We start from the raw sequence: 27,584 nt of genomic DNA on the forward strand, positions 1-27,584 counted from the left end.
AAAAAAAGGCATTTTAAATCAAGTTTTAAATGTAATTATTAGATTATTTTGATGTTTATGTTATACTGTTGTTTTCAAGTAAAAAAAGATTTTCATTCAACATTATAGCATAACATTTTTAAAGAATACATTACACACACACCTTTTGAATTCTTTGAGCTCTAAAATGCGCTGTTGTTTTAAGAGATATTAAAAAACACCTGTAACAAATTCAATTCATATTTTTATTGAGAATATGGACATATAATTATTTTTTTTGTACTCCTAATGGTTGTTTCCCAATTCTGGAAAACGCAGTTTTCTCTGAAACACCCTGTATTATATTATATTCAATATGCATAATGAATAAAAGCACCAAAAACTGAGCTTTTAGAATGTTTCCAGCCTTTTCTTAAACACAAAATTCTAACATCACATAACAATTAGAGTAAAACACTATAAGGAGAAAGGGTTAAATAACTGTATCTCCCCATCGCCGACTCACAATTGGGTGTCGCTTATATTAACACAGCCAAGTAGTAGAAAACAGTTTTGTAGCAAACAAAATAGGTCAATGAAAAAGGTAATGAGGTAGCAATTTGTATTTATACTATCGATATGTCACTAGTTATTTTTAAAAACATATCATTATTGCACAGGTATTTTTTTAAAACCAATCTTAGATCCATAAAATAAAAAATGTATTACAAAAAAACCTGAATCAAAATAATTTACAGGCAGAGTTCCTTACCTGTTGTTGTACCTGTCAGTTTTTTAAGTTCATCAAATAAATCCTAAAAAAGGAGAGTGTTCAAATTCTAGTTATTAATAGATTATATTATGTCTTTGCTATGTAGTTAAGTTAATATCATTCAAATTTCTATTATAAAAATCACAATTTTATTTTACCTGAGATGCATTTTTCAAGGTTTTATGATAATTGTAGGCAATATCAAATTTATCATCTATCTTCTCTTGGATTTCCATCTAGAATGAATATAATTTTTATTTAGGCCTACATTATTTTTCATAGTGGAAAACATATGTATTAATTTAGTTAATTTGATACTGATAAATTAATACCTCAGTAAAGTTTGTTTGTTTATTCAAACTTGTTAACTGTTGATGTAAAACCTAAAATTGAAAATATTCACTAAAGTGTCCCAATGAAGAAAATACTATTGAAGTTTTGGTCAATCTTATATTAAAGTGCAATTAGTTAAAAGCCTTGTGTCATATATTTATGTTGTGATGTCATATATTTAAGTTTGCAGACATATGTTAGTTGTTACTCTTAATTACTCTTTAATTGCTCTCAGAAAGAATAAAGAGAAAATATATTTAAGTCAGTTGATATTGAGAGTCCTAACACAGAACATTATCTGGTTTGGGTTCGAGTCTTTATTAAGACCAATACAGCTATTCAAAGACATCCTACTACTTTAGATAGTTTGCATAGGCAGATATTCTACCCCTTCAAAGTGCATAGTTAATTAATACATTGTATTAATTAAACAGACAGTCATCCTGTTGCTTGGTGTCCTGATATACAGACAGACATCCTGCTACTTCAGAACTTTCCAGCTTTAAATAATCAGTAGTTTTGACTTATTAATATATTTAATCATTTCTAAATAAAGTATCAATATATAATCTTATTTACTCAAAAACTGCATTTAATCCAATATAATAAATACTTAAAAATCTGTTTGCATTTTGAATTGAACATTAAGTCTACTCTATCATTAACTTATGTAAGTCTGTCTATATCACATTTGGCGCAGTCTTATTGTGCTACGTGTTATTTAGACCTGCTGCTGAGTTAAGGGTGGGGGAAGTGGTGTTTAATTTGAAGTCAATCACTTTTTGAGATATTTTTTTATCTCGGATTTTTCACAGTTTTGTTTTAATTTTTATATTTCTAACTTGATTTATATTTCAGGTTTCTGTGGAATTTCATTCTTTAACTCTTTTGATCTAAATTTCACGGCGGATCTAGTTCCAGTGCTCGGATATGGCTGATGGAGAAAAAGGAGAGCGGGGTAAAACTGAAGGCAAGCGTGGACGGCCGCCTAAACGTCCTCGGGAGAATGACAGTCAGGATGATGATGGAACTCCCGAAAATTGGGAGGAGGAGGATGCTGCGGCTGAGGATGCTGGTGCAGGTGCTAATGCGAATGTGGAGTTGGCGTTGGGCGAGGTGGAGAATGACGTTGTGCCTGAAAGCATAAAAAAATATGTTAGGGCAATGTTGCAGGAGCATACGACTGTCAAAGGTCAGGTGGATAAGTTAACGGCGGCGAATAAACGGCTGGAGAATAAGGTGAAAGAGTTTAAGAACTCTGATGAGCATAAGAAGTTGGGTTATGATGTTGATTTGGCTACTATTAAGAAAAAGGTGGCGCAATTGCCAGTGGATGGGGATATTAGCGGTTTTTTGTATGAGACAAGTATGGGGGCTAGTGTATCTGCAGTCAAAGCGACGGGAGATGATTCGTTTAATACATCTTTCATTAATCGTTTGAGTGTGGAGGCTAAATTGGATTCTACAAATTTTGAGGCTAAAAGAGGGAAAAGTGCTCCTGGACATTTGAAGTTTTCGCAGATTGAGTTTTTAGGTCCTGTTGGGAATGGAAATTGGATGAATGTTCGTGAGAGTTGTCTGACCGAATATGAGAATCAATTGTTGGATATATTTCCTTTAATTGAGGAAAGGGCTGAAGTGCTTAAGGCCTATAAAAAGGTGGCTGGCGGTAGTGTAAGCCAACAGACTGTAGAGGAGCAGTTTAAGGAGTTTTGTCTTGTAAGAGGAGTCAAGTGGGATAGTGATTTTGTGCGGGATGCTTCATTTTGGGATGGAAACATTGATTTTGAGGATTATTTCTTATCCTTATGGAGGGTTGCTAGGTTCGCAAAGTTGGAGGATCCTATGCTTTTCAAGGACGTCTTGTACAATAGGATTTTTGAGTGCAAAGGGAAGAAGATGGGGAGGCTTATTACGCCGGAGGCTAATGCTTCCTTAAGTGCTTTAGGTTATTACCTGTTGATAAGAAGGTTGGTGATACCCTTTGCTGATACAGAGTCGGCTACCGAATTCTTTTACGCCCTGAAACAAAAGAGTGGTCAGAATGTGGATGTGTTTTTCAATGCTAAGTTGCGGCTGTTTAGGCTTATGCATCCTGGTCAAATTTCTAGACAATCTTGGCGTGATTTTTACAATAATGTGGCTAAGAATTTGCTGTTTTCTGATTTAGCTAGAGATATGGCTAATTTCATTGAATCTATGCATTACCTGGAAGATTACAGTGCTTTCTTGACTTATTTGATTCGCAGAGGTCAGCATTATATAAGCTGGGCTCGTTCTGGACACGTGTCACCTGAAAATGTAACGTCCTGTTATTCTCAGGCTATGGAAGGGTTGAGGCTAGAGGATTCTAGGGAGGTAAAAGCTAGGCCTGTAATCAGTGAAGTGCATGTATCTGATATGGAGGGCAGGACAGAGATTGGCGATAATAATGCGTGGATTGAAGGGGATGATGATATTCCTTGGGATCAGGTTGAGAACGTGATTGGGGCTCTGAATTCGAAGGCTAAAACTATGATTTGTTGGTATTGTGGGAAAAAAGGTCATGTAGTGGCTAGTTGCTGGCAGAAGAGAGACGGCAAGCCGCCAGCTCCTGATTCTCGCATAGGAAAGACCAAAGCTAAGTTTTTCTCAGCCGGTAGCGAAAAGAAAGAGGGTCCTGGAGTGCCTAATAATAGGGTAATACCTGAGCAGTTTCTGAAGAAGACAGTCAATCAGGTGGGGCCTGTTGTGGATAGGTGGGGCAATCAGGTGGGGCCTGTTGTGGATTCTGAAAAGAGCAGAGATGAGAAACAGTATGAGGCTATGATTGCTGACATAGCCAGAAACAATTTTCAGCAGTATCCTATGTAATGGATATGATTGATTCGATGTATAAATTTCATTTTAGGATGAAATTTATAGATCGTTCTTTTATTCATATTCATTATATAGGCTATAGTACTGTAAATAGTTAATTTTGCTGTTGTGTATTCACATTATTGCTCTCAACTTTATAAAGTATTACTGTCTTGTTTATTCTTCAGTCAAGGTGTGATCGTGTTAATGAAAACATTATATATATATTTATATATATATATATATCTACTATATATTATATTTTGATAGGTACCTATGCAAGGTTGAATACTTCGAGAGGTACTTACTTGTATAAGAAAAGGCTTGGAGTGTAGCTGTGTGATGCTGGTAGTCTGGGAGATGTACAGGATTTCATAAATTGAACAGTATGTTGGCGGCTGGTGACAGATGGGGGGCTGACTGCTGTGTAGTGGAATGATGTATATCTAAAATATATGGATATATTAATTAATTATAATGACTAGTGTTTTCAAGAGATTGTGAAGTTTTTGAAGATAACGAAAATGCCTATTTGTGCGGATTTAGAATTTCTTGTGCCTGGGGCTGATATTCCGGTGAAGGAGTTAGGAATTATTGATACAGGAAATAATTTTAATTCTTTGATATCTAGAGAAATTCTTGATAAACATGGAATTGAGTTTTGTCCTGCTAAATTATCAGCATATTCAGTAGATTTAAAGAAAGTTAATATTATTGGATATGTTGAGTTGAAGTTTAGATTTGCTGGAACTCAAGCTGTGTTTACGGAGATATTTTATGTACCTGAGGTGACGAGTAGGTTGGTAAATCTTGGATCTGATTTCCTGAAAAAGAATAAAATTAATATTTGTTTGGATGAAGATAAGTTTGAATTTTGTGGGGAATCTGTTCCTATTAATTCCTGTTTACAGAAACAGGTGGTGGCGGAGATACAGAAAATTCCTATTTTGTCCGGACGAATGAATTCTGAAATTCCATCTAAACCTACCTTGCCAGGGATAAAGGAGGGGGGTGGGTTTGGAGAGTTATATTCAACGAAGTATAATGTGAAGTTGCTGGATAAAACTATTTTTTATCCTGGAGGATCTACCGCTGTGGTGCATGTGACTGGATTAAAGAATGATGGGCTTTGGTACGTGTCCCCTAATTCTTCTAAGATGACAAGTGGCAATGGGATTATGATTATTGAGGGGGTGTATCAGCCACGGAAAGATGGGTCCTGTGTGGTTAATGTGGTTAATGCGTCAATAAAACCTATTACCTTGCTGAGAAATGTGAAGATGGGGCATTGTTTCATCATGGATAATCAAGATGTTACCTGTAATAAAACAATTAATGAATTGGATAAGCCAGAAAAGTTGTCGGGGCAAAAAATGCATGAACGGGTACAGTTTATTATTCAAAAATTGAAGTTAGATGAAAACCAGATGATTAAGGAAAATCCAGAATTGAAACCCAGGATTATTAAAATTTGTTTGGAAAATTTTGATATCTTTTCAATGAATGATTCAGATATTGGTGATTGTAGATTAATGACATATAATATAGAATTGTTACCTGGAGCTAAACCTGTGAAGGCCAGAAATATTCCTTTGAATCCAGAGTACGATGCTAAATTGAAGGAACAGTTAACCAAATGGCTGGATGCTGGCATTATTGAGGAGGGTTTCTCGGATTGGTCTAGTCCTATTTTTGCTGTGAAAAAGAAGGCTGCACCTGGAGCAGAGGCTAAGTTGAGGTTTGTCATCGCTTTCCGCAACCTGAACAACGTGACTAAGCGGGTGGCGTGGCCGCTGCCACTGATCTCGGATAATCTGACGAAGCTGGGTTCTGGCAAGGTGTTCAGTACTCTTGATTTGACAGCTGCCTACCATTCGATGACTATGGATGAAGACTCTAAACCGTTGACAGCTTTTAGTGCAGCAAACAGGATGTATTTGTTTAACAGGTTGCCATTTGGGTTGTGTAATGCACCCAGCCTGTTCTGTGCTCTGATGGATAAGGTGCTGTCTATCCTGCCAGGTATGTATGGATTCTGTATCAGCTACTTGGACGATCTGATCGTGTTTTCATCAAGTCCAGAGGAACATGTAGAGCATCTGCAGGCACTGTTTCAAGTTCTTAGGCAGGTCAACCTGAAATTGAATTTAGATAAGTGTGATTTATTGACTAGAGAATGCCATTATTTGGGGCATATTATTAGTGCCGATGGATTGAAAATGAATCCTGCATATTTGGAACGGATTAAGGATTGGGGCAAGCCTAGAACAGGGAAGGAGTTGCAGAAATTTTTGGGATTTACTAATTATTACAGAGGATATTTTGCTGATTATGCCAAGAGGTCGTGCAGGTTGGATAGTCACAGGAATGACACTATAATAAAGTGGACAGAAGAATTGAACAGAGTATGGACTGAATTTATGGAAATGTTCAAGACTGAAATGTGTAAAGGCTATCCTCAATGGGATAATCCTAATCTTTTTATCGTGGATGTAGATTATAGTTCTCAGTATTTTGCAGGGATTATTTCGCAAGAACAGGATGGTGTAGAGAGAGTGTTTGGTGTCTGTAGTAAAAAGTGTAATGCTGCAGAACAAAATTATCCTTCCTATAAAGGAGAATTAGGTGCATTAGTATTTGCATTAAAGAATTTTTTACACTTTTGTAGGTTTCGTGAATTTTTGGTTCGGACAGACAGTATTTCACTAGTGCATTATAAACGTTGGGCTAAAGGATCAATAAACGGTGTCACCTATCGATGGATAACTTTCTTGCAAAGTTTTGACTTTACAGTTATCCATCGACAGGGGACTAAGCATGTGAATGTAGATTATTTGTCGAGAACTGAGTTAGATTGTAAGGACCATCGACTGAAGGATTGTCAGGAGTGTAGAGAGACAGATAATAAAATTTTGGATCCTTACCTGGATGATTCACCATTTCTGGATCAAATCTATTCTATTATGCAGGTACATTCTGCAGAGGATGAGGCGGATGTTGAGTTTGTCTGGCAAAGTAGTCTTCAGCAGGACGAGATCCTAAATGAAATAAGGTTATGGATATTGGAAAGGAGACAGTTGTCGTCTTATGAGAGGGCGGAGCTATCGGGCAGAAAAGAACTATTGTACAATCTTATTGGCCATATGTATGTGCTAGAGGGGGTTGTAATTTTCAGACAGCCTTTGGCCGAAGGGGGTTTTGTCGAGAGGCCTGTAGTGCCTCTTTCTTTATACAATGATATATTTGATTCAGCTCATGGTGGATATGGTTCTGGACATAGAGGTGTGCAGGAGACAATACGTAAGATAAATGAGAGATTTTTTATGCCTGGCGTGAACAAGTTTGTGGAATCGAGAATACGAAGTTGTATTACATGTTTGAAAAAGGCTGGAAGTAATCCTAAACATGTTTCACCTATAACTCATTCTGTTCAAAGTAGTGAAGTTTTTGCTAATATGTCAGTAGATCTAGTTGGACCTTGGACTCCATGTTATCATCAGGGACAGACGGTTAAATTTGTCTTAATCATGGTTTGTCTATTTTCTAGATATGTTTTTACATGTCCGTTGGTTGATGCTAAAACTGAAACAACTGTAAAGGCTATATTGGAAAATTTTGTACCTACCTATGGTTTATTTAGAGCTTTGAGATCGGATAGAGGTACAAATTTTACAAGCAGTGTGTTTAAAGGCGTGATGAAAGGATTGGGGGTGGATACTGTCCTAATTCCCCCCAGGAATCCAAATTCGAATCCTGTAGAGAGGCAAAATCAAAGTTTGTATGCTGCTTTGAAAGTAGATGAAAATCATGGAACAAAGGACTGGGCTAAAAAATTACCTTTGGCTACGTTGGTGATTAACTGCTCCAAGAGTACTAGAACTGGATATTCTCCATTTTTTCTAGTTTTTGGTCGGCAGCCACGTATTCCCCTCGATTTTCTATCACCAGTCCCGTCTGTTGAATCTTCATCCTCGCGGTCGTATCTGGAATTTCTGAAAAATATGGAGGATGTAATTAAGAGAATTTCTACAAAATCCAAGTTATATTTAGAGGTTCAAAATAAACACAGAGTACAGAGGGAAGCATTAAGAGTGACAGATGTTTGTTATGCTTTCTTTAATATTGTAAAAACTGACGTGTCCAAGAAATTACAGTCTTTCTATGGAGGGCCTTTTATTGTAGTTAAGAAATTTTCGGATGCATTGTATGAGTTGGCACCTTTTGGGAATAATCCCATCAAGAAAAATCAGGTTGTGGCTAGGGATAAAATTCGAAAAATTCATGCTCGAACGGAAGTTTTAGGGGAGGAGGTTAATTTTAACGTTTTTCCTTTACCTGAAATTTGTCCGTCCGATGAGATATTTTTGGAGGTTGATAATATGCCTGTAGAGAGAGAAACTGTAGAGGAGAGAGAGAGTGAAGATGTTGTGTATTTGTCATCTGAAAATGATGGTTTTGAGTTGGCAGAGGAAAGACAGAGTGACGAAATTCAGGAGAAGGAGAGTGAGGTTGAGGTTGATAATGACAGAGTTTCAGGAGATGGGAATAGAGAAATTATACCTGTAGGTGAAGGAGTAGAGGTGGGAGTGACAGATGAATCTGTGGTGCCTGCTCCTGTGGTTGAGGGTAATTTTGACGAGGTTGAACTTCCATCGGAACAGTCGTTTTTGACTACGGCGCCGCCACAATCTTCACCTGAAAGATTAGTTACAATTAAGAAAAGTGGATCACGGGTGGCGAAATATTTATGGGACACTGGGAGGAGGTTAAGATCTCAGGTAGGGGGTCCTGTGGTACATGTTCAGATAGGAACTCGAGGACGGAGAAAGTAGGGAAAGGAGAGCTGATAATCATTATTTTTGAAAAAAAATATTATATAAATACATATAAATATTTAAAAAATATATTATAATAAGAGTTCATGAATTGTTATTTGATTATTTTAATAACAAATATGTGCTGACAAAGCTAGTAGGTAGAAAGTTGTCCTGCAATGAAAGGCTAAATCAGTTGATATTTGCGGGTGAATTGGTGAACAGTTATCAGCTAATAATGTCTGGTCATAATAATAAATTCAAATCAGGTAAATATTTTTTAATTTGGGGATTGTGTTTGATACCCTGTGGGGCTGATATGATACCTGTGCTAGTAAAGGAGTGTGTTGGCGACGGTCCTGAGTTGAGGGCTTCAGAATGTACAGTATTTGGTCAGCATGAGTTTAATGGAACAATCAGCGGTCATCTGTTAAAAAAAGTGGGAGTGAGATTTTTGCCCGCGGTACAATGTCACGTCGACAGAACGGTTCACACCTGGTATTGTGGCAAATATAGCCACCTACATTTAGGGGCACCAGCTGTTGTTAGTAGTGATGAGTTAATTTCTAGTGAAGATTGTAAAAGGATGGAGGAACAGAGGGTGTTAGACATAGATGGACGACGGTTGCCTGTAGCGTTTTATGACCGGTCACTGACTTATTTCATAAATGGTACCATCCTGTATGATGATATGATGACGTATGGGATTGACCCTCAGTGCAGAGGGGATGGTATTTATTTAAATAATACCTTTGTGCCTAATACTTTTCAAGAAGTTCAGATTACAAGTTATTTGAAAAATATACAAATTTCAATGTTACCTGATAACAGTTGTTTTCTTGAGGATCAATTCATTGGTGCACATTGTCTGGAGTCTGATCTGCGGCTTGGGCTTGATCGAGTGATAGTTCACAATAAATCACAGGAAGATAGACGTTATTTTAGTTATTTTCGGACTGTTGAAATTGTAAATTTAACTTTGTTTACATTTTCTAATATGGCGGATGATGCTAATAATCAGGGTGGCCAAAGTTGGTTGGCGATTTCTCCACAGTTTTCGTTGGGATTAAAACTGGGGAAAAAAGTGGAGTTTTCTGACTTTCTGACTGATTTGCATTACTTTCATACCAACGTTCCTGATGTATTTTTGTGGATTACAACTGCTAAAAAGAATTTTTTTCCTTGGATGCGGAAAAAGGAGGAGGATGGTGCTTTATTATTACAGTTAACCTCTTCATACCATCAGGTGGAAAGGATTTTGCAGGCAGAACAGGGGTGTTGGGAGAATAATTTGTTTCATTCCAACATCAAACAAGTCGGAAATTTGTTGGTACAACATCTAGGGGAGATGGAGCTTGTGTCTGTATGTAAAAAAAGATGGTTAAATGTGACTATAGGAGCAAATTTGCCGTGTTATCTTGGTCATTTTTCTTTGTTTATGGATAATAGAATTGTTGCTGTAGAACCATTCACAAGATTAGTTAAAAATGTTTCCTTGTTGATGGTTGTCGAGTGTAGGAAAAATCCAGTATTTGTGAGAGTTAAACCTGGATTATATCTAGGCAACAAGGGGGCAGGAATGCAGCTGGTTCAGACTAAACGGCTGGAGGATAGTTGGTTGGAGGTACCATTGAATTTTGAGCATCTGCTGGATAAGGGAGAGAAAGGACAGGTGTTGGAGTCTGTGGAAGAGGCTAAACTTTCGGAATTGGCTGCTAATTCAAATGCGTTTGTTGTAGAGGTGACAGAAGATTGGTTTGTACATTTGTATAATTCCTCAATTGATTGGTTGACTAATAGTTGGCAGCATTTTGTTATGGCTGTGATGGGTGCTGCTGGGGTGGTTATTGGATTGCTGTGTGTTGGTTGTTTAGGCAGACTGTGTAATTGCGTTAAATTTTCGCGTTATCGGGAAAACAGTAATTAAAATTTGGCATCCCTGATAAATATAATTTATATAAAAGTATTTCGTTTTGAATGTCGTCTTATATATGAAAAATGTTAAAATATTAAAATATTAAAATGTTAATATTTAATTATTGATTATTATCAGGAAATGGAGACGGAAACGAAAGGCGGTATCAGCGGGCGTCTGGTCGGCGGGAGGAGCGTGAACCGTCTGTTGAGATGTTGGATGCTGGTAGATCTAATCGGCGGCATGTTGTGTATAGAAGAGATGATAGGAGGCAGTATGATGTAGAATCGCCCAGGTATGAGCCTGGATATGATGATGAGGACGATGTTGGCAACGTGAGTCTTGAAGTTGAGCTTGATTCCAGGGATCGTCTGCCTAGTGAACAGAGTGGTTCAGAGGTAGACAGTTGGACTGAGCCTCCAACGGACAAGCCTGGAAAGGTGGCAGATACTGGTTCTGGTGAGGGACGGCGCAGGTTTGGTAAGTTTGTGCCAAATCAGGCTGCTGGGTCGGTCAGGACTAAGGGAGCCAGTAAGGCTTATGATGATGCTGGGGAAGGTACTTCCAGAAGGGGAGCCAGCAAGGCTTATAATGATGCTGGGGAAGGTACTTCCAGAAGGGGCGTGGTCAAGCGGCCTGCTGGGGCAGATTCTCTTGGGCCTAAACAAAAGAGGGAGTTACCAGATTTACGTGCTGAGGTTGAGAGAAATAAGGCTGAACGCAAGAATGACAGACAGGGCTTAGCGCCGCTCAGTGATGAAGATATAGGTAGAATCAGTAATTCTGTTGCTGTGACTCTAAAGCCTATGATTGAGGAAAAAATTCGTGAAGCTGTAAGAGAATCAGTCAAAAGTTTGAACACTGCACAGAAACTTTGGCAGACGGACAGTCATAATCGGGTTAAAGATATGTTGGCCTCGCATAAGAGGGATCTAATGGACTGTATAAGGAAGGTCGATACGGAGATGCAGCAAATGGTGGCTACTACTGCACAGCAAAAGGCTTCTTATATGGTACAGAGTGTACAGACAGCAATGACTGATAATTGGGAAAGTAGTTCAACCAAGTTGGGACAGCAGGTGGGCCAACAGGTGGAAAGTGTTTTGGCAGGACAGGGAACTAAGGTTCAAGAGGCTATTTCTGAGATGGCCAAAAAAGAAGCTGAAGTGCAACGGCACCTGTCTAATATTTTTAGTGAGCTTAGCGAGATCCGGCGCAGAATAAACAATGACTTACCGGCGGCGGCATATTGGCAGTTGCAACAGGCTGGAACTTCTGGTGGTGCTGAGGCTAACAACGGGGTGATGTTGGTTTCGGGAGGTGTTCAGGTCACTGGTGGTGTTGACATGGAAGTAGCAATGCCGGCAGATGGACCAGCGGTTGCTGCAGAGGTGGCTGTTGCGAATGATACCGCCTCAGCGGTAAATGATGCTGTGATGGTTGCTGTAGGAGGGCCCGTAACTGCTGCAGCGGGTAATGCTGTCATGGCGGCAACAGTGGGTGTCTCGGCTGAGGTTGGTGGAGGGGCGCTGAACACTCCTCCTCCAGTGGGTGAAGGAGAGGAAGGACTTGAGGCCGGGGTTAATTTCGATGTAGGTTCACCCAGTGAAGACATTGATCCTAGTCTATTGGATCAGCCTGATGGATGGTGAAACCATGCTTAGCTGGATGGTTTCAGAAGGGGGTAAATGTCATATATTTATGTTGTGATGTCATATATTTAAGTTTGCAGACATATGTTAGTTGTTACTCTTAATTACTCTTTAATTGCTCTCAGAAAGAATAAAGAGAAAATATATTTAAGTCAGTTGATATTGAGAGTCCTAACACAGAACATTATCTGGTTTGGGTTCGAGTCTTTATTAAGACCAATACAGCTATTCAAAGACATCCTACTACTTTAGATAGTTTGCATAGGCAGATATTCTACCCCTTCAAAGTGCATAGTTAATTAATACATTGTATTAATTAAACAGACAGTCATCCTGTTGCTTGGTGTCCTGATATACAGACAGACATCCTGCTACTTCAGAACTTTCCAGCTTTAAATAATCAGTAGTTTTGACTTATTAATATATTTAATCATTTCTAAATAAAGTATCAATATATAATCTTATTTACTCAAAAACTGCATTTAATCCAATATAATAAATACTTAAAAATCTGTTTGCATTTTGAATTGAACATTAAGTCTACTCTATCATTAACTTATGTAAGTCTGTCTATATCACACTTGCAAAACATTTTTGTTGTAGTTCAAAAATTGAGTTCTGTATTAATAAACTAAATAATATAGACCATTCTAATTAAGCATTGTCAAAGGTAAAACATGTTTTTAAGTAGTAAAAAATATTACTTTTTGGGGGGAGGGGGGGATCAAAATAATAGCATCTCCTTCAAGTGTCAAGTAATATTTTTAAAAGAACAGCCATCAGCAAACTGAAAAGGTCTAAAACTTAGCATACACAAATATAAACTGCTTATATGACCTTATTCAATATTGATTTACATATCAAGCTAAGTTTTAGATAAAAAATCTTATTACAGAATAATCAAGACAGAAGATTTAATAATTGTAGTTACTTTACCCGAGAGTAATTTTTAAAATTATTTTGTGTACCATCAATTTTTTCCTTATTTACCTCATTTTGTTGCTCCAAATCTTCTATTGCTTTACTCATATTTCTCATTTCATTCAGAAAATTCTCTAAATACAGTTTTTAAATAAACTCTCTGTTTTTCTATGTTTATTATATGCATTGTTTGGCTGGCTCTGGTTTTTTTGTGGTGCTCAAAATTTTACTTCAAATGTTAAAATCATCTTTATCTATCTTGAAACATAAAGTATCTTTTTCTTTTTACCTAGTCCAGGGATTGTTGAAGGTGGAGTATTCAACCCATAGTTCACCTTCTTGTCATTTTTTACTAGAAAGAACAATTTTGAATAAAAAACCTTAGAGGAAAATGAAAGATATTTTTAAAATAAGTGTATTACTATTTATTTTTCAACTTTTGCTAATTTTAGAATTTACTTTTCAGTTTGGCAATGCTGCATTTTTTTGAACGCTTCTTAAATTCCCATAATATACAATTGGCCTTGGACTTGCAGGCTTCTTCACACTTCTTAGCTGAACTATACTTTCCAAGGTCTTTGTAGACAATACTTGTTGATCCTGAAATATATAACAAAATTATTGTTTGTTTAGATCAATTATAGTAAAAACTTTTTTAAATTTTGTTTTTAGTATCCATACATCTGTGAGAATGTAATTGATAGGTCTTATATTTAATTTAGGCATGTTAAAATTGTCTCATTCATTTCCAATTTGGAATGATTATTTCTGTTACAAATTTGTTTGAATTAGAAAGTGTTTTTTAGCACAATAAGGAACAATTTTATAAGTAATGAATCCCTGTTATTAAGTCTTAAAAATAGAAGTATTAAGTATCTTGTGTATAAGTAATTATAATTAAAACCTCATAATACATGTTTTATTGTATAATAATTAATTTCTATTCTATTTATTAAATTTAGACACTCATTTGTTTTAACTTCTGATTTAAAAGGTTCAATTTTATGGCTGCTGTTATCCTTTTTTATTTTTAAGTAATTTTGCAACGAAACAATTGGGTACTGTGTAGCACAAACTTGCCCCATATCTTACATTATATTCAACTTGCACTATCTATAAAAGCACCAAAAACTGAGCTTTTAGAATGATTCCAGCCTTTTCTTAAACACAAAATTCTAACATCACATAACAATTAGAGACTAGAGTAAAACACTAAAGGGATAAAGGGTTAAATAAAGTTGTATCTCCCCATCGCCGACTCACAATTGGGTGTCGCTTATATTAACACAGCCAAGTAGTAGAAAACAGTTTAGTAGCAAACAAAATAGGTCAATGAAAAAGGTAATGAGGTAGCAATTTGTATCTATGCTATCGATATGTCACTAGTTATTTTTAAAAACATATCATTATTGCACAGGTATTTTTTTAAAACCAATCTTAGAGCCATAAAGTAAAATATTTATTACAAAAACCTGAATCAAATTAATTTACCTTGTTCCTTGGTTGCACTCCGTGTAAAACCAAAGAAAAGCAGGGTGAAGATTAACACTAACTTCATCCTTAATCTAGATATATGTAATATTTGTTTTGATCCATTTACATTTAAAAAATCACATACTTGTTTTAAAAGCATAATTTGTCTGAAGTCATGAAATATTATTTTATAATATACAGTCTGTAAGTTTTTTTATATGTTTGATCATGTATACAGCCATAACTCTGTGAAAAATGCTTACAAAACAGATCTTTTTTGTCCTAAGATACTAAAACAGCTAATTTACAAGCCCAAGTAATCAGATTATAAATATCTTTCTATTTGATGCAAAATTATTGAGAATACTAAATGTATGCAAATTTGGGTGTAAGTTTTCATATGTGTGTGTGGTAGCGCGGACAACCCAGCATTCTGTATAGAAGTTTCGCTCCAAGCTAATTATAGATATGAAATCACAAGCCTTTGACTCCTGATAACAAAGCCTGATTGTTTGCGGATTAGAGCCAGGGTGGTCATTTTAGGATCACTCGCCTATCATGCAATGTTGGGGGTAAGGGATTACCCCATCCCCTTATCTATAGGCGGACCTACAACTTCCTTTGCCTTCACTTGTCTACCCCATCACCTGCCTTCCCTCTGTGCCTTTGCACGGCAAGTGCACCTGCCAGCTTGTACACGTCCATCATGTCTCCTGCCCCAGATCTATATTTAGCATTGTATTTGACTATAAATATTTAAGAAGGTAAACTTGCCGATTATCAGCATTTCTGAGGCTTTTGTTCTGCATAGCAGATTAATTCTAGGGCTTCCCGCATGTCCTTGTCAGACCGGAGATTGTAGAATCCATGCAATCAGCCGCAAGGAGTGTAGTAATTGTGGCCCAAGGCGGGTGCCAAAGGCCTGCTTTGTTGTCTAAGACAAATCCATTTCGCACTCTTGGACGCCTTTTGTCAAGGCTAGGGGAGGTGAAATCAAGGCAAGTTAAACACTCGGATAGTAGGACTTGTCAGGACCCAAGGTCTAGACACGGATGTAGTCATAAGCCTCGTTCCCAAGCGGCTACACTAGAAGACACTCCAGAAAGCTTGGAGAATGCTAGTATGTCCCTAGTTGCCTCCAGCAGGAATTACTAACCTAAGGGTGCACTTTTTAAAGATACCACATCGTGGGGTCGTGTTTAGGTAGAAACATGACCGCCATGGTGTTTTGGTAGTGTATGTCACCTACATTTCCGCTTGTGCCAGAAATAGTTGCACATTTTCCGCAGTGTTCTGGGGGTGACGTAGCCACGCACTGACAGATTTGTTTGTCTATGACGCTGATTAGCGGGGCAGTCATGGTCTGGTTCTCGGGACCCCTTGGGCAGGGTGATAGAACTGAAGATCAATCCTGGTGGATGCCTCTGACCCATCAAGCCACCAGCTGCTACCTGTTATTGAGACTAACCGGACCTGTGTTTCCCAGCAGTCCCCCTCTACTGTGCCTGTAGGACGTGCCCTCCTAAAAGCCACCTTCCCTGTTGTGTTGCTGGCCGGACTGATCATTCCCGGTAGCCACCCGTTACTGTCGCTGGCCGGACGGATCATTCCCAGCAACCACTCGCTACTGTCGCTGACCGGAGGGACCATTCCCGGCAGCCACCCGCTACTGTCGCTGGCCGGACGGATCATTCCCGGCAGCCACCCACTACTGTGCCTGACCAGACGGATCATTCCCGGCAGCCACCCTCCACTGTGACTGACCAGAGGGACCATTCCTGGCAGTCACCCCCTGCTGTTTCGTTGCCAGACATGTGTTTCCTGGCCAATACCCCCAACTGTACCGCCTGCAGGACATGCACCTCCCTGCAGCCGCTGTATCCCCTTCACCATGGTCTGTGAAGGTACCCTGGTGGCAGCCTGCCCACTGCTGCAGTTCCGCCCAACACCGGCGGAAGAAGAACATCCTCTCTCACAGGGACAGGATTTGCACTTTCCCTGTCATATGAGTGTCCAGTTCCCCACCTGGAATCCAGCAAAACAGGCTATGCTTTGATATGCAGGTCCCCACGCTGTGGGTGTGTGGGATAAACGGCATTTTATTGCAAAAGAATCAGTATAAGACCGTGACGTATGAACACACTGCAAAAAATAACTAACTCAAAAAATGATTTAAACATATTTATTGAAGATAACTGTAAAAAAAATACATACTTGATCAGCAGAGAATCAACATAGGAAAAAATGACCAACACCTGGCCCTCCCACCTTATCTAGGGATGGTTACCTTTCAAAAGTAGTTAGACACAGATGTGGACATTACACAAAACTGGATCATACACGGAAATTCTAAGATATTAACCCATTAGTGCCGAGCGCCACTTTTATGGGCCGATCGAGCTGTAAGTTTCAGGGAAGCTTTATAATGGTCAAAACGGAATTCGTATTTTTTTGTTTTGCTCTAGTGGCGTGCACAGGAAAGTTGCAAAAAAACCCGGTTCGGCTTGGCCATAAATACCAACCAGGCATTAACACCCGTTTTTGGTGCTTTCCCCCAGTTTTAAAACCCGGTTGACCTGTATAAACCCGGTTATTTTGACCAAAAATCGAAAAATGTAATTTTTGAACGCCAAAAGTGAGATGAACACTTTTTAGAACTTTGATACGATCCGTAATTGAAAACTACACAACCTCATGTAATCTAAAGAGCTACAAGTATAATACGAAGCGATTTATTTCAAATTTCGTGTTTAGCCGGCGATTTCGGGTAAAAAAACCCTGTTTTGTTGTTGTTGTCAAAAAAGATCTATTAGTGAAACCGGGTAATAAAAATTTCAGACTCAAAATGGAAATGCCGAACCGGGCCTATATAGGGCGTAAAAAAACGATAAAAAAATCATATAAAAAATAATAATTTAAATAAAACGAATTCACAAATAGATGTACTTGTCAATAAACTTTAGATTTAACGAAAAAAATCAGCGACTTTACTATAAAAACAAAAAAGTTAGATTGGGTATTTTGAATTTTCATGATTTTCAAACTTTGTTGATCTATACCGGCAAACGGAAGTAAGCAAAACTACCTGCTCCAGGGGGAAATGAAAGCCAGGGTAGTAGAGGGGGGATTCATACTGAGAATGATGCAATTATGAAGCCGAAAACCGGTTTTTTTACATTTTCTGGCACCGGGTTTTAAAACCCGGTTCGGCACTAATGGGTTAATATAAAATTACTTCAAAATAAACAAAGAGATAATTTGAATAAAAAAGGCCCTATAAATTTGAATTACAGAAAAAGTTACTTAATAAGAAAAAGGGAATAAAAACTTAACAAATGAAATAAAATGATTTAAATGAAAGTACCTGATTTAAATTTTGCCTAATATCACTAAAATGCACAGATAGTATGTTTAGCTTGACCTTTTATAACCTACTGGCATTAATATGTACAAATAAAACTGGTTTTTCTTAATATTTTGCTGTACAAAATAAAATAATTTTAACTTATACTAATTTTTTATATATTTTATCAAGAAACACAAATTTGATTATTTAGACAAAAAATGTACAGTTTTTAATATTTTAAAAGACTTTATATAAATTTAACCCTTTTCAGACGACAGGGTGAGGGGAGAATATATACCCCTCCGAGGCGTTCCAGCCACCCGAAGGACGCTGAACGAGAATTAAGCTACAAGGGGCCACTGCCGGGCCCACTCCCTGAGCCCCCTCGCATTGTGGAGAAAGGGACCCACTGGGTGGAAACGGCTCTCAACGCCAGTAAAGGAACCAATCTGCTGGCTATGACCCTCCCCCCAGTACCATACATGCCTCCAGTGGAATTGCCAACAGCCTTCCAGGAGATTGATTGCCCCCAGGAGGCCTTCTTAGCGGAGGACACTTTCATCAATGGCCAGCCGCGTCCTCCTGGACCCATCCCCGAGTGCTCCTACCACAAACATATCAAATATTAATCATCAATAATGGATCATCAATAGGATCTGCTGCATAAAATTCCATGATTTCCTCATTGCTACCATCACTAGCAGAACCACCATCAACACCAGCAGAACCACCATCAACAATAGTAAAATCACCATCAACAATAGTAGAATCACCATCAACAGCAGAACCACACTCAGCAGCAGGATTATGCTCAGTAACAGTGGCAACAGCAGTACTCTCAACTGCACTCTCACTGGCAATAATCATGTCTCCATCATCTGTGAATCCACATAAATCTAATTCCATATCAATAGTAAGATTAGCCTCAGCCTTGGCAGCATCAACACTTTGTTTAGAATCATACTCCTTGATTTTTTTCCACACAAACTTAGTAGCCTGATCAACTGGAATTTCAAGCTTCTTGCATACCTTTTTAAGATTAACCAAAGCCTTAGACTTTACAGAGGCACTGACACTATCATTCTTTAACAGCTTCTGATTTTTTATAATGGAGAAAATTCTTACAGTTTCTAGATTCTGCTTTTCCCAGGTTGAAACTTGAGATGGTTTATCTCCCTCCAACTTTTTTATAGCATAACAGAAACCACTTCCTCTATAGAAATCAATAGGATCCATGTTCTCACCATAAAAATCCAAAAAATAAGCTGCTAGAGAGATATACCTCCAGCAAAGCATCAGATACACATCATTTGGAGAAATTCCCTCAATTAGCTCACATTCATACATGGCTTGTTTCAACTTAGGCATAACATCTTTCAGGATTAGATCATATTGACCATTCAATCTAAGTTTGACAACTTCATCCTCCAGGGCATCTCCATTGGGCAATGTATTGCACATTGGATCAAACTGTATACCTATGTTGTGATAAAAGTCAGGTGAAAGCACTGCAGGTTCATTGAAATTATAACACAAACCTTTACCTATATCTCCAGGATCAGCTATTCTTAAAGACTTATGCAAAGACTTTGATGTCAGCAGTGGTACATAACCAACCATAAACTGTAGGCATTGCCTATCACTCAAGCTTCCACCTCCAGTCAGACTGCGCCATTTAGGTAGAAGTGAAAGCACCTTATCTGAATTCCAGTATTTGTCCTTTGTGTAGCACAGGAGAGTTAGCAACTGTCTGGGACATGTAACATAATCTGCTTTGACAGGTAATTCAGCACAATCCAAAATATCAGTTATAAGCATACTAATCCAAGTCAGAAAACTGTTTGGTGATTTTTTTGTTACAATTATAGCCATCCCAGGGGTAGGAGCAATAAGCATTGTGAACAAAATTTGACAAAGCACAGAAACTTTCCATAACATCATCCCAGAGTGTTGTAAAAACATTGAAAGATTCTCATTATCATCACTAATTCCATGACCATCATTCTCAACAAACATCTCTGTTTTGTATACCCCAAGAAAATGGAATGCTAAAGCATTCAAATTGTAGGGAACATTGGCAACTCCAACCATTGTTAGCAACACTGACAAATCAACTCCTTTGAGAACTATTCCAGAATTCTTGTTGACAAACAAGTAATTTTTAGTCATGAACTCATTGAGGGATTTCAAAATTTTAGAATATTCTAAAGCAATGGCCATACCTTTAAACTTTGAAAACAACACTTTGTATATGTCAGGTGTACATCCCTTGATGGAAAGAAAAAAACCTTCAGGTGTTGGTATCCAGGGAAATATTATATGAAAGTGTTTGTTGTTGAAAGTAAAAGATATTCTAGCAGGCAAGATAACATCTGAGTATTTGTTGATTTGTATTCCAGCTTTACTATGTTTAGACATACAATCTCTAACAACCCTTGCTTCCTGGGCACCTGTTACTTTGATATAATGAACCTTGAGACTATAAAAGGAGGTAGGAACAGATTGGGAAATCTGTGACTCCATGTATCTGTTGAAGGAATCAATAAAGTCCTTTACTTTATCAGTACTGTCATCATGAAAATTGATAGTAGTAACTTCACAAGCATTGTCAGTACTTTCAAGCTTCTTGATAAAATCTTCCATAAGGGCTTTATATGAACCCCCAGCAACATCTACAGGCTGATAGTTTATTTGTGATATTAAATGCTGAAGGATGCATTTTCCCCCTGGGTTCATTTCAGCTTGAAATAAGTTATTATCACATGGCTCCTTTATAGCATTAGATTGAGGGTAGGGAATAGTGTTCATGGCAGGATTGTCAATTGTATTAAAATTGACTTCCTCTTGGTGTACTTCATCATATCTTCTCACATTTAGGTGGAATGAAGTAATTTTCTCGTCCATATTGATCTAAAATAAATATAAATAATATTTGAAACATATGAATCACTTAATTAGAGAGTCATAGTATCAATATAAGCATTTATATGTCTTACACTTTTTACCTCTTTAAAGGAGAATCTTATTACTACCAACAAGAAGAGTAGATTAAGTTAGTAAATAATAGTATAACATACATTAAAATTATGAATAATTCATAGCCTTACATGATTTGAAAAACTAAGAATTAGCCAAACTAATATAGAATATATATACATGTACAGTATAAGTAATATTAAATATGATTTTGTCTTAAACTCACATAATTTGCAAGTTTAAGAACTAGACAAATTCAATAAAAAAAAATGATCTGATTAGACTACATTTTCAATTAGTCTTTCTTTGTGTTTATCTGAATTGAAATCAAGCTCAGACTCATGAGCAATTCGAACTACTTGTTTTTTATTTCTTTCAATAGTCTTCTTGGCAAATGAATCACCAATTGTATACTCTATAGTAAGTCTAGAACCTGAGATAGCATTTACAAGCCCATATTTCCATGGTATGGATCTAGCATGAAACACATTTTCAGATGTGTAAAAAAGAACCACATCACCTATCATAACCATGGAGTCTTTAAACCATTTTTGTCTCGGAACAAAAAGATGAAGCTGTTTTGCCAATAAAGAGAAAAAATTCTCCTGAATTGATGAAATCTTGTCTATGATCGCTGTAGGAGCTATATCTAAGAACAACGGACCTGCTAATGAACGCTTACTATTGTATCCACACAACAGAAGATTAGGGGTGATTACAGTAAACTCAGGTGAATTAAATGATCTTGCTGAAGATCTACAGATAGGTAAACTGTTTAAATGATTTGAAATCTGAGAAAACAATGTTACGGATAAACTATTTCGGCGATTTTGCGTAGATATATGCTAAAATATCTATTGATTTAGCTACATACATTTCACATAAATGCAAGTAATATTGAATACTTAGATTTCTATAGTTTTAGTAATGACTTTGAATAGAAATCGACGTTTTTTCCATAACCATTGACAAATAAATAGATATAAATAACATTTGAAACATATGAGTCACTTGATTAGAGAAACATAGTATCAATATAAGTATTTGTATGTCAATAAATGGAGTAATGCAACTGATATGACTTGCGTTTGCAAATATTAGATTTCTTCAGAGAGGTTTAGTGACTTTTTATAATAAATATGTGAAATGATTTAGTTATTTTTGGCAGCGATTTAAGTTGGTAGATATTCTACACAGATTTCTTGTTGAGAACTACCAGGGAAGCTTTACTATTGTCATAAATAGTTCTTCAAATAGCTTTTGGCAGTGCAAATAAATAAATATAAAGGCAAAGACTTGGGTTAATTACCCACCCCTTCCCTTTAATTCAATCAAATTTTGACATTTAAATCAGAATTGTGGGATAAACCGCATTTTATTGCAAAAGAATCAGTATAAGACCGTGACGTATGAACACACTGCCAAAAATAACTAACTAAAAAAATGATTTAAACATATTTATTGAAGATAACTGTAAAAAAAAATACATACTTGATCAGCAAAGAATCAACATAGGAAAAAATGACCAACACCTGGCCCTCCCACCTTATCTAGGGATGGTTACCTTTTTAAAAGTAGTTAGACACAGATGTGGACATTACACAAAACTGGATCATACACAGAAATTCTAAGATATTAATATAAAATTACTACAAAATAAACAAAGAGATAATTTGAATAAAAAAGGCCCTATAAATTTGAATTACAGAAAAAGTTACTTAATAAGAAAAAGGGAATAAAAACTTAACAAATAAAATAAAATGATTTAAATGAAAGTACCTGATTTAAATTTTGCCTAATATCACTAAAATGCACAGATAGTATGTTTAGCTTGACCTTTTATAACCTACTGGCATTAATATGTACAAATAAAACTGGTTTTTCTTAATATTTTGCTGTACAAAATAAAATGATTTTAACTTATACTAATTTTTTTATATATTTTATTAAGAAACACAAATTTGATTATTTAGACAAAAAATGTACAGTTTTTAATATTTTAAAAGACTTTATATAAATTTAACCCTTTTCAGACGACAGGGTGAGGGGAGAATATATACCCCTCCGAGGCGTTCCAGCCACCCGCAAGGACGCTGAACGAGAATTAAGCTACAAGGGGCCACTGCCGGGCCCGCTCCCTGAGCCCCCTTGCATTGTGGAGAAGGGGACCCACTGGGTGGAAACGGCTCTCAACGCCAGTAAAGGAACCAATCTGCTGGCTATGACCCTCCCCCCAGTACCATACATGCCTCCAGTGGAATTGCCAACAGCCTTCCAGGAGATTGATTGCCCCCAGGAGGCCTTCTTAGCGGAGGACACTTTCATCAATGGCCAGCCGCGTCCTCCTGGACCCATCCCCGAGTGCTCCTACCAAGCTGAGCCTGTCAAGTTGTGGCCGGCTATGCACGTCCTGAAAGCAGTCTCCCCCTTCCAACGGACCTGAGGCCCAAGGCCACCATCTACCTAGCTGCCCCAGAGCAGCGGTTTGGGGAGGATCTCATAATCCCAGAAGGATTGTACGACCACAGGCTTGGATCAGCTAGCGTTTTCCGAGTCCTGGTGGTCAATGAAGGCAAGCAGCCTCTCCTGCTGGACGCCAGCCTCCCCGTGGCTGGGGAGCTGGTCAAGCCTGACCATCTGGAGGTTTCAACTGCACCACCCCCACAGCTCCAAGCCATGGAAGAACCTGCAGAACTGCCTGACATGCAGCAGCTGTGGACGGACCTGGAACTAGAAGATAACGAGTTCCTACAACGGGACCCCTTGCTCAAGAAGGAGGTCTGGAAGCTAATTTCTGAGTTCCATGATGTGTTCTCTAACTCAACCCTGGGGTGTACAGACCTAGTGGAACTACCCATCAGGCAGAAGTTTAGAGACTTAAACCCGCAGCAGGAAGCGGAGCTCGAGGCACAGCTAGAGACCTGGTTGAAGGAAGGTGTGATTGAGCCTTCAAGCTCAGCCTGGAGTAGCCCCCTGGTGCCCATCAAGAAGAAGGATGCGAGTACCTGCTGGGCTGTGGACTACCGAGCCCTCAACAAGTGCCTGGAGTTAGACAGCTACCTGCTGCCGTGTATAGCGCTCTGGATGCGGTGTCCATCTACTATACCATAGGTATAGAAGAGGATAGTCGCCCCTGCATCGCCTTTACCACCCCCAAGGGCCTGTATCAGTGGAAACAGATGCCCTTTGGATTGGCCACAGCCACGTAAGTCTACTCGTGGTTCATTGCGAGAGTCCTCAACCCCCTGGGCACCGCGGGCCTCCAGTCGAATCTTGACCATATCATATCGTTTCATAATGATACCTGGGCCCACCTCGCCCAGCTGCGCAAGGTTCTGGAGGCCAACCGCCATGGGGGGATTTGCCTCAAGCCTGTGATGACAAAGCTTTTTAAGTCTCGAGTGGACTACCTGGGACACACCCTCAGCCATGAAGACATAGCCATGCAAGAAGATTACATTGCTCGGATCCTAGACTGGCCAACCCCAACTACCCCCAAGGAGCTACTGGCGCTCTTGGGATTCTTCGGCTACTACAGGACCTTCATCCTGGAGTACGCCAGTCTAACCTATGACATGAACAAGCAGAAGACGGCATAGGAGCTGGCGTGGACTGAGGTTATGGACACCCAGCTAGCTCTGCTAAAGGATAAGTTCCGTCAGGCCCCAATACGAGCACCCCGCGGTTCGACCTGCCAGCCGTGTTCCAGCTTACAACTGACTACAGCAGCCGGGCCATCTCAGCTATCCTCAACCAGTGCCAGGACGGGAAGGAGAGGTTGATTGCCGCCATTGGCCACAAGACTACTAACACGTCATGGAAGGGAGAAATGGCAGACATAATGTACAGGATTCGCAAGTTCCATGGGATCCTGTCTTATAGCAGCTTTCAGATTAACTCCTCAGCCTTGCTGCAGATGAAGATGCTGAACGCCTACACTGGGATGGTTGCCCGCTGCCAAGAGGAGCTAGCCACCCTAGACTTCACTGTGTGCCATCGCCCTGGTTCCCAGAACACCAACACTGAGCAAGCTGAGTATATCAACCACCTGTGCCAGCTAGGGGAGCAGCCACCGTCCCACCAGACGACCACATCAGGACCCAACTTGATCTGACTGGACCCAGAGCGTGTATTTGCGGCCCAGACCCAGGATCCCCTGCTGTTATGTGTGCGCCACTGGGTATCTGAAGGGAAGCCTCTGACCAAGCTGGAACTTCGGGGAAATCCAGAGACGAGCATCAGTATGCCAGCCGGTTTGCAGCCCTAGGTATTGAAAACCACGGGTGTCTTACCATCACCGCCCAGGCTCTGACTGGGGAGAGGACCTGCCACTTGCTGCCCCCTGAACTACAACGAGACACATTCTTCCTTGCCCATGACACCACCATAGCTGGCCATACCAGGATGGAGGCCACCCTGACTCGAGTCACCATGCACATCTGGTGGCCCACGGTGTATTGTGATGTCCGGCTGATGGTTCAAACCTGCCCAGAATGTGTACAGAAGATCACTAAGGAGCGGTTGAAGGCAAGTCCTGTTCATTGATCTGGTGGGTCCCCTACCTGAGACACCGGCAGGAAACCGGTATGTCTTGACCTGCCAGGATGGGTTCAGCCATTTTGTCTGTCTCTAGAGTGAAGCTGGGCCTCCACGTCCAACTACCTGCCAGAATGGAGATGGTCCTGCAGACCAGGTCAAACTTCCAGCGCCGCAGACTGACTGTTGCCAATCCGGAGCTGAGGACCACCAAGGAGTTGACTTTGCTCATCACCAACGACAACCACACCGAGCAGAGGATTTCCCGCGGAGCCTGTGTAGCCTGGGCCCTTCTACACCGAATCATGCCCCAGGAGGAGTCTGCCGTCCACCACGGGTCGAGACTTGATTTGCCGAGGCTCCTAAAGTCTCGAGGGGAGAGTTGTGGTAGTTGGACAAGCTAATTATAGATATGAAATCACAAGCCTTTGACTCCTGATAACAAAGCCCCATTGTTTGCGGATTAGAGCCAGGGTGGTAATTTTAGGATCACTCGCCTATCATGCAATGTTTGGGGTAAGGGATTACCCCCTCCCCTTATCTATAGGCGGACCTGCCTCTTTCTTTGCCTTCACTTGTCTACCCCATCACTTGCCTTCCCTTCCGTGCCTTTGTGCAGGTAGTGCACCTACCAGCTTGTGCACGTCCATCATGTGTCCTGCCCCAGATCTATATTTAGCATTGTATTTGACTATGTAATTTTTGCTATTATTAATTAGAACCCAATAAACCTTTGAAACATCTACATCAAACGGACTTTCACTGGTTAGGACTACTGGAGCAGTAGGGGGCTTAAATCGGTCGAATTTATGCTGTTGGAATAGAGGGGTTGTTTAAGTACCCTCTATTACATATGGTTACCATAAAATCATTGGAAAAATCTATTTTTTGATACCATCTAGGTCATCATTACCATGAATATGAGCATGTATAAGATGATCTTCCTCAAAATTAAGATTTAGAAAATCATTTTTTTACCATGTTAAAAAACTTTTTTTTTTTTACTTTTTTTGGCTAATAATTATATCTAACAAGTATTTAACTACATCCTGTAAACTGGAGGTTTGCAGCTGTCCTCTGAAGTGATAGGGGTCGAATTGCTTATTTTCCAAATTTACTTTCTTTGAAATACAATTACTATCTACCTAATATGATTTTATGTAATAACTAGCGATTACACTCCTAGAAGCCTCTAGGGGGTGGAGGCGGTTAAAAAAATTGTTTAAATCCTTCCCTGGACCTATAAGAAATTCCATTGTTAAGGAGAACCTTATTGGTTCAGTGGCTAGCGAGATCCTGCGATATGGACAAAAAATCTTACTACTATATAATAAGATAACCCCCTTTAAAAAAGTTAATTAAACAGAATAAAACTTTAAAAATGAGAGAAAAGTATATAAAATATAAATTTTTCCAATGATTTTATGGTAACTATTTAGACCTTTTCATGAAAATACACTTTTTCGAATTTTAGTCTTCTGCTAACCTAAAAAGTTACTTTAGGAGCCTAGAAATACATGTACAAAATTTCAGCTCTCTATCTCTACTGGCGACCTAGCGCCAGGCATGTAAAATATCAACAGATAACGGTAGCACGGCGGTTTTAACAATATCTCAGCAATGTGCAGGTTTTAAGCTTTTCTGAATATTTCTATTTAAACACATAAGGACAAAGGTATATTATCCCAAAAATCTTTTGTCAAAGTCTACTGTACACCTAGCGCCAGTCAGTTTTCTAAAATCATGCATTTTATACCTGTGAAAATAGAAATCGCCAGCGCTAGGTGTAGAGTAGACTTTGACAAAAGATTTTTAGGATATTATATCTTTGGCCTTATATGTTTAAATTGAAATATGCAGAACACCTAAATTCATCTTTCAAGCCATTCTCTAAGCATTTTATTTTTTTTATAAAATAACGAGATTTCAAAACTCCCCTTTGAAAAGGCCTAAAAAATATCTTTTTTGTCACTTTTTCACTGCTTATAGTTACAACTTATTAAGATATTATGCTCAGTTAAAAAAATCGGCGCATCAAGCACCAAAACCG

The 27,584-nt window shown here is 38.8% G+C and overlaps 3 protein-coding genes across 4 annotated transcripts; all 3 read right to left on the reverse strand.

Moving 5' to 3' along the window:
• Positions 1 to 710: 710 nt before the first annotated feature.
• LOC145307572 (uncharacterized) lies at positions 711 to 16,036 on the reverse strand. The gene is made up of 9 exons (XM_080150026.1): positions 15,922 to 16,036; positions 15,341 to 15,422; positions 14,695 to 14,768; positions 13,663 to 13,803; positions 13,493 to 13,555; positions 13,273 to 13,337; positions 1,063 to 1,113; positions 889 to 966; positions 711 to 773 (listed from the first exon to the last, which is right to left on the reverse strand). Exons 1-9 carry the CDS (start codon positions 16,034 to 16,036, stop codon positions 711 to 713), a joined length of 732 nt encoding a protein of 243 aa, XP_080006152.1.
• LOC145307661 (uncharacterized) lies at positions 3,033 to 5,644 on the reverse strand. 2 transcript variants are annotated; one of them, XR_013875548.1, is made up of 7 exons: positions 5,459 to 5,644; positions 5,163 to 5,219; positions 4,685 to 4,725; positions 4,210 to 4,347; positions 3,750 to 3,833; positions 3,272 to 3,356; positions 3,033 to 3,085 (listed from the first exon to the last, which is right to left on the reverse strand). XR_013875548.1 is itself a non-coding variant. In XM_080150154.1 (5 exons), exons 1-5 carry the CDS (start codon positions 5,553 to 5,555, stop codon positions 3,774 to 3,776), a joined length of 393 nt encoding a protein of 130 aa, XP_080006280.1. In that variant the 5' UTR covers positions 5,556 to 5,644; the 3' UTR covers positions 3,709 to 3,773. The 2 variants fall into 2 exon arrangements, 1 of the variants encoding a protein (XP_080006280.1); XM_080150154.1 differs by lacking the exons at positions 3,033 to 3,085; positions 3,272 to 3,356 and having other exon boundaries at positions 3,709 to 3,833.
• On the reverse strand, positions 5,661 to 10,054 carry LOC145307505 (uncharacterized). Its single transcript, XM_080149960.1, has 5 exons — positions 9,956 to 10,054; positions 9,537 to 9,607; positions 8,462 to 8,590; positions 7,739 to 7,893; positions 5,661 to 6,939 (listed from the first exon to the last, which is right to left on the reverse strand). The coding sequence occupies exons 1-5, from the start codon at positions 10,052 to 10,054 to the stop codon at positions 6,863 to 6,865; spliced, it is 531 nt and encodes a 176-aa protein (XP_080006086.1). The 3' UTR covers positions 5,661 to 6,862.
• Positions 16,037 to 27,584: the final 11,548 nt, after the last annotated feature.

The sequence above is a fragment of the Acartia tonsa genome, chromosome 15, assembly GCF_053477335.1.
Source record: "Acartia tonsa isolate MP-2025a chromosome 15, ASM5347733v1, whole genome shotgun sequence".
In the NCBI taxonomy this organism is placed as follows: Eukaryota; Metazoa; Arthropoda; class Copepoda; order Calanoida; family Acartiidae; genus Acartia; species Acartia tonsa.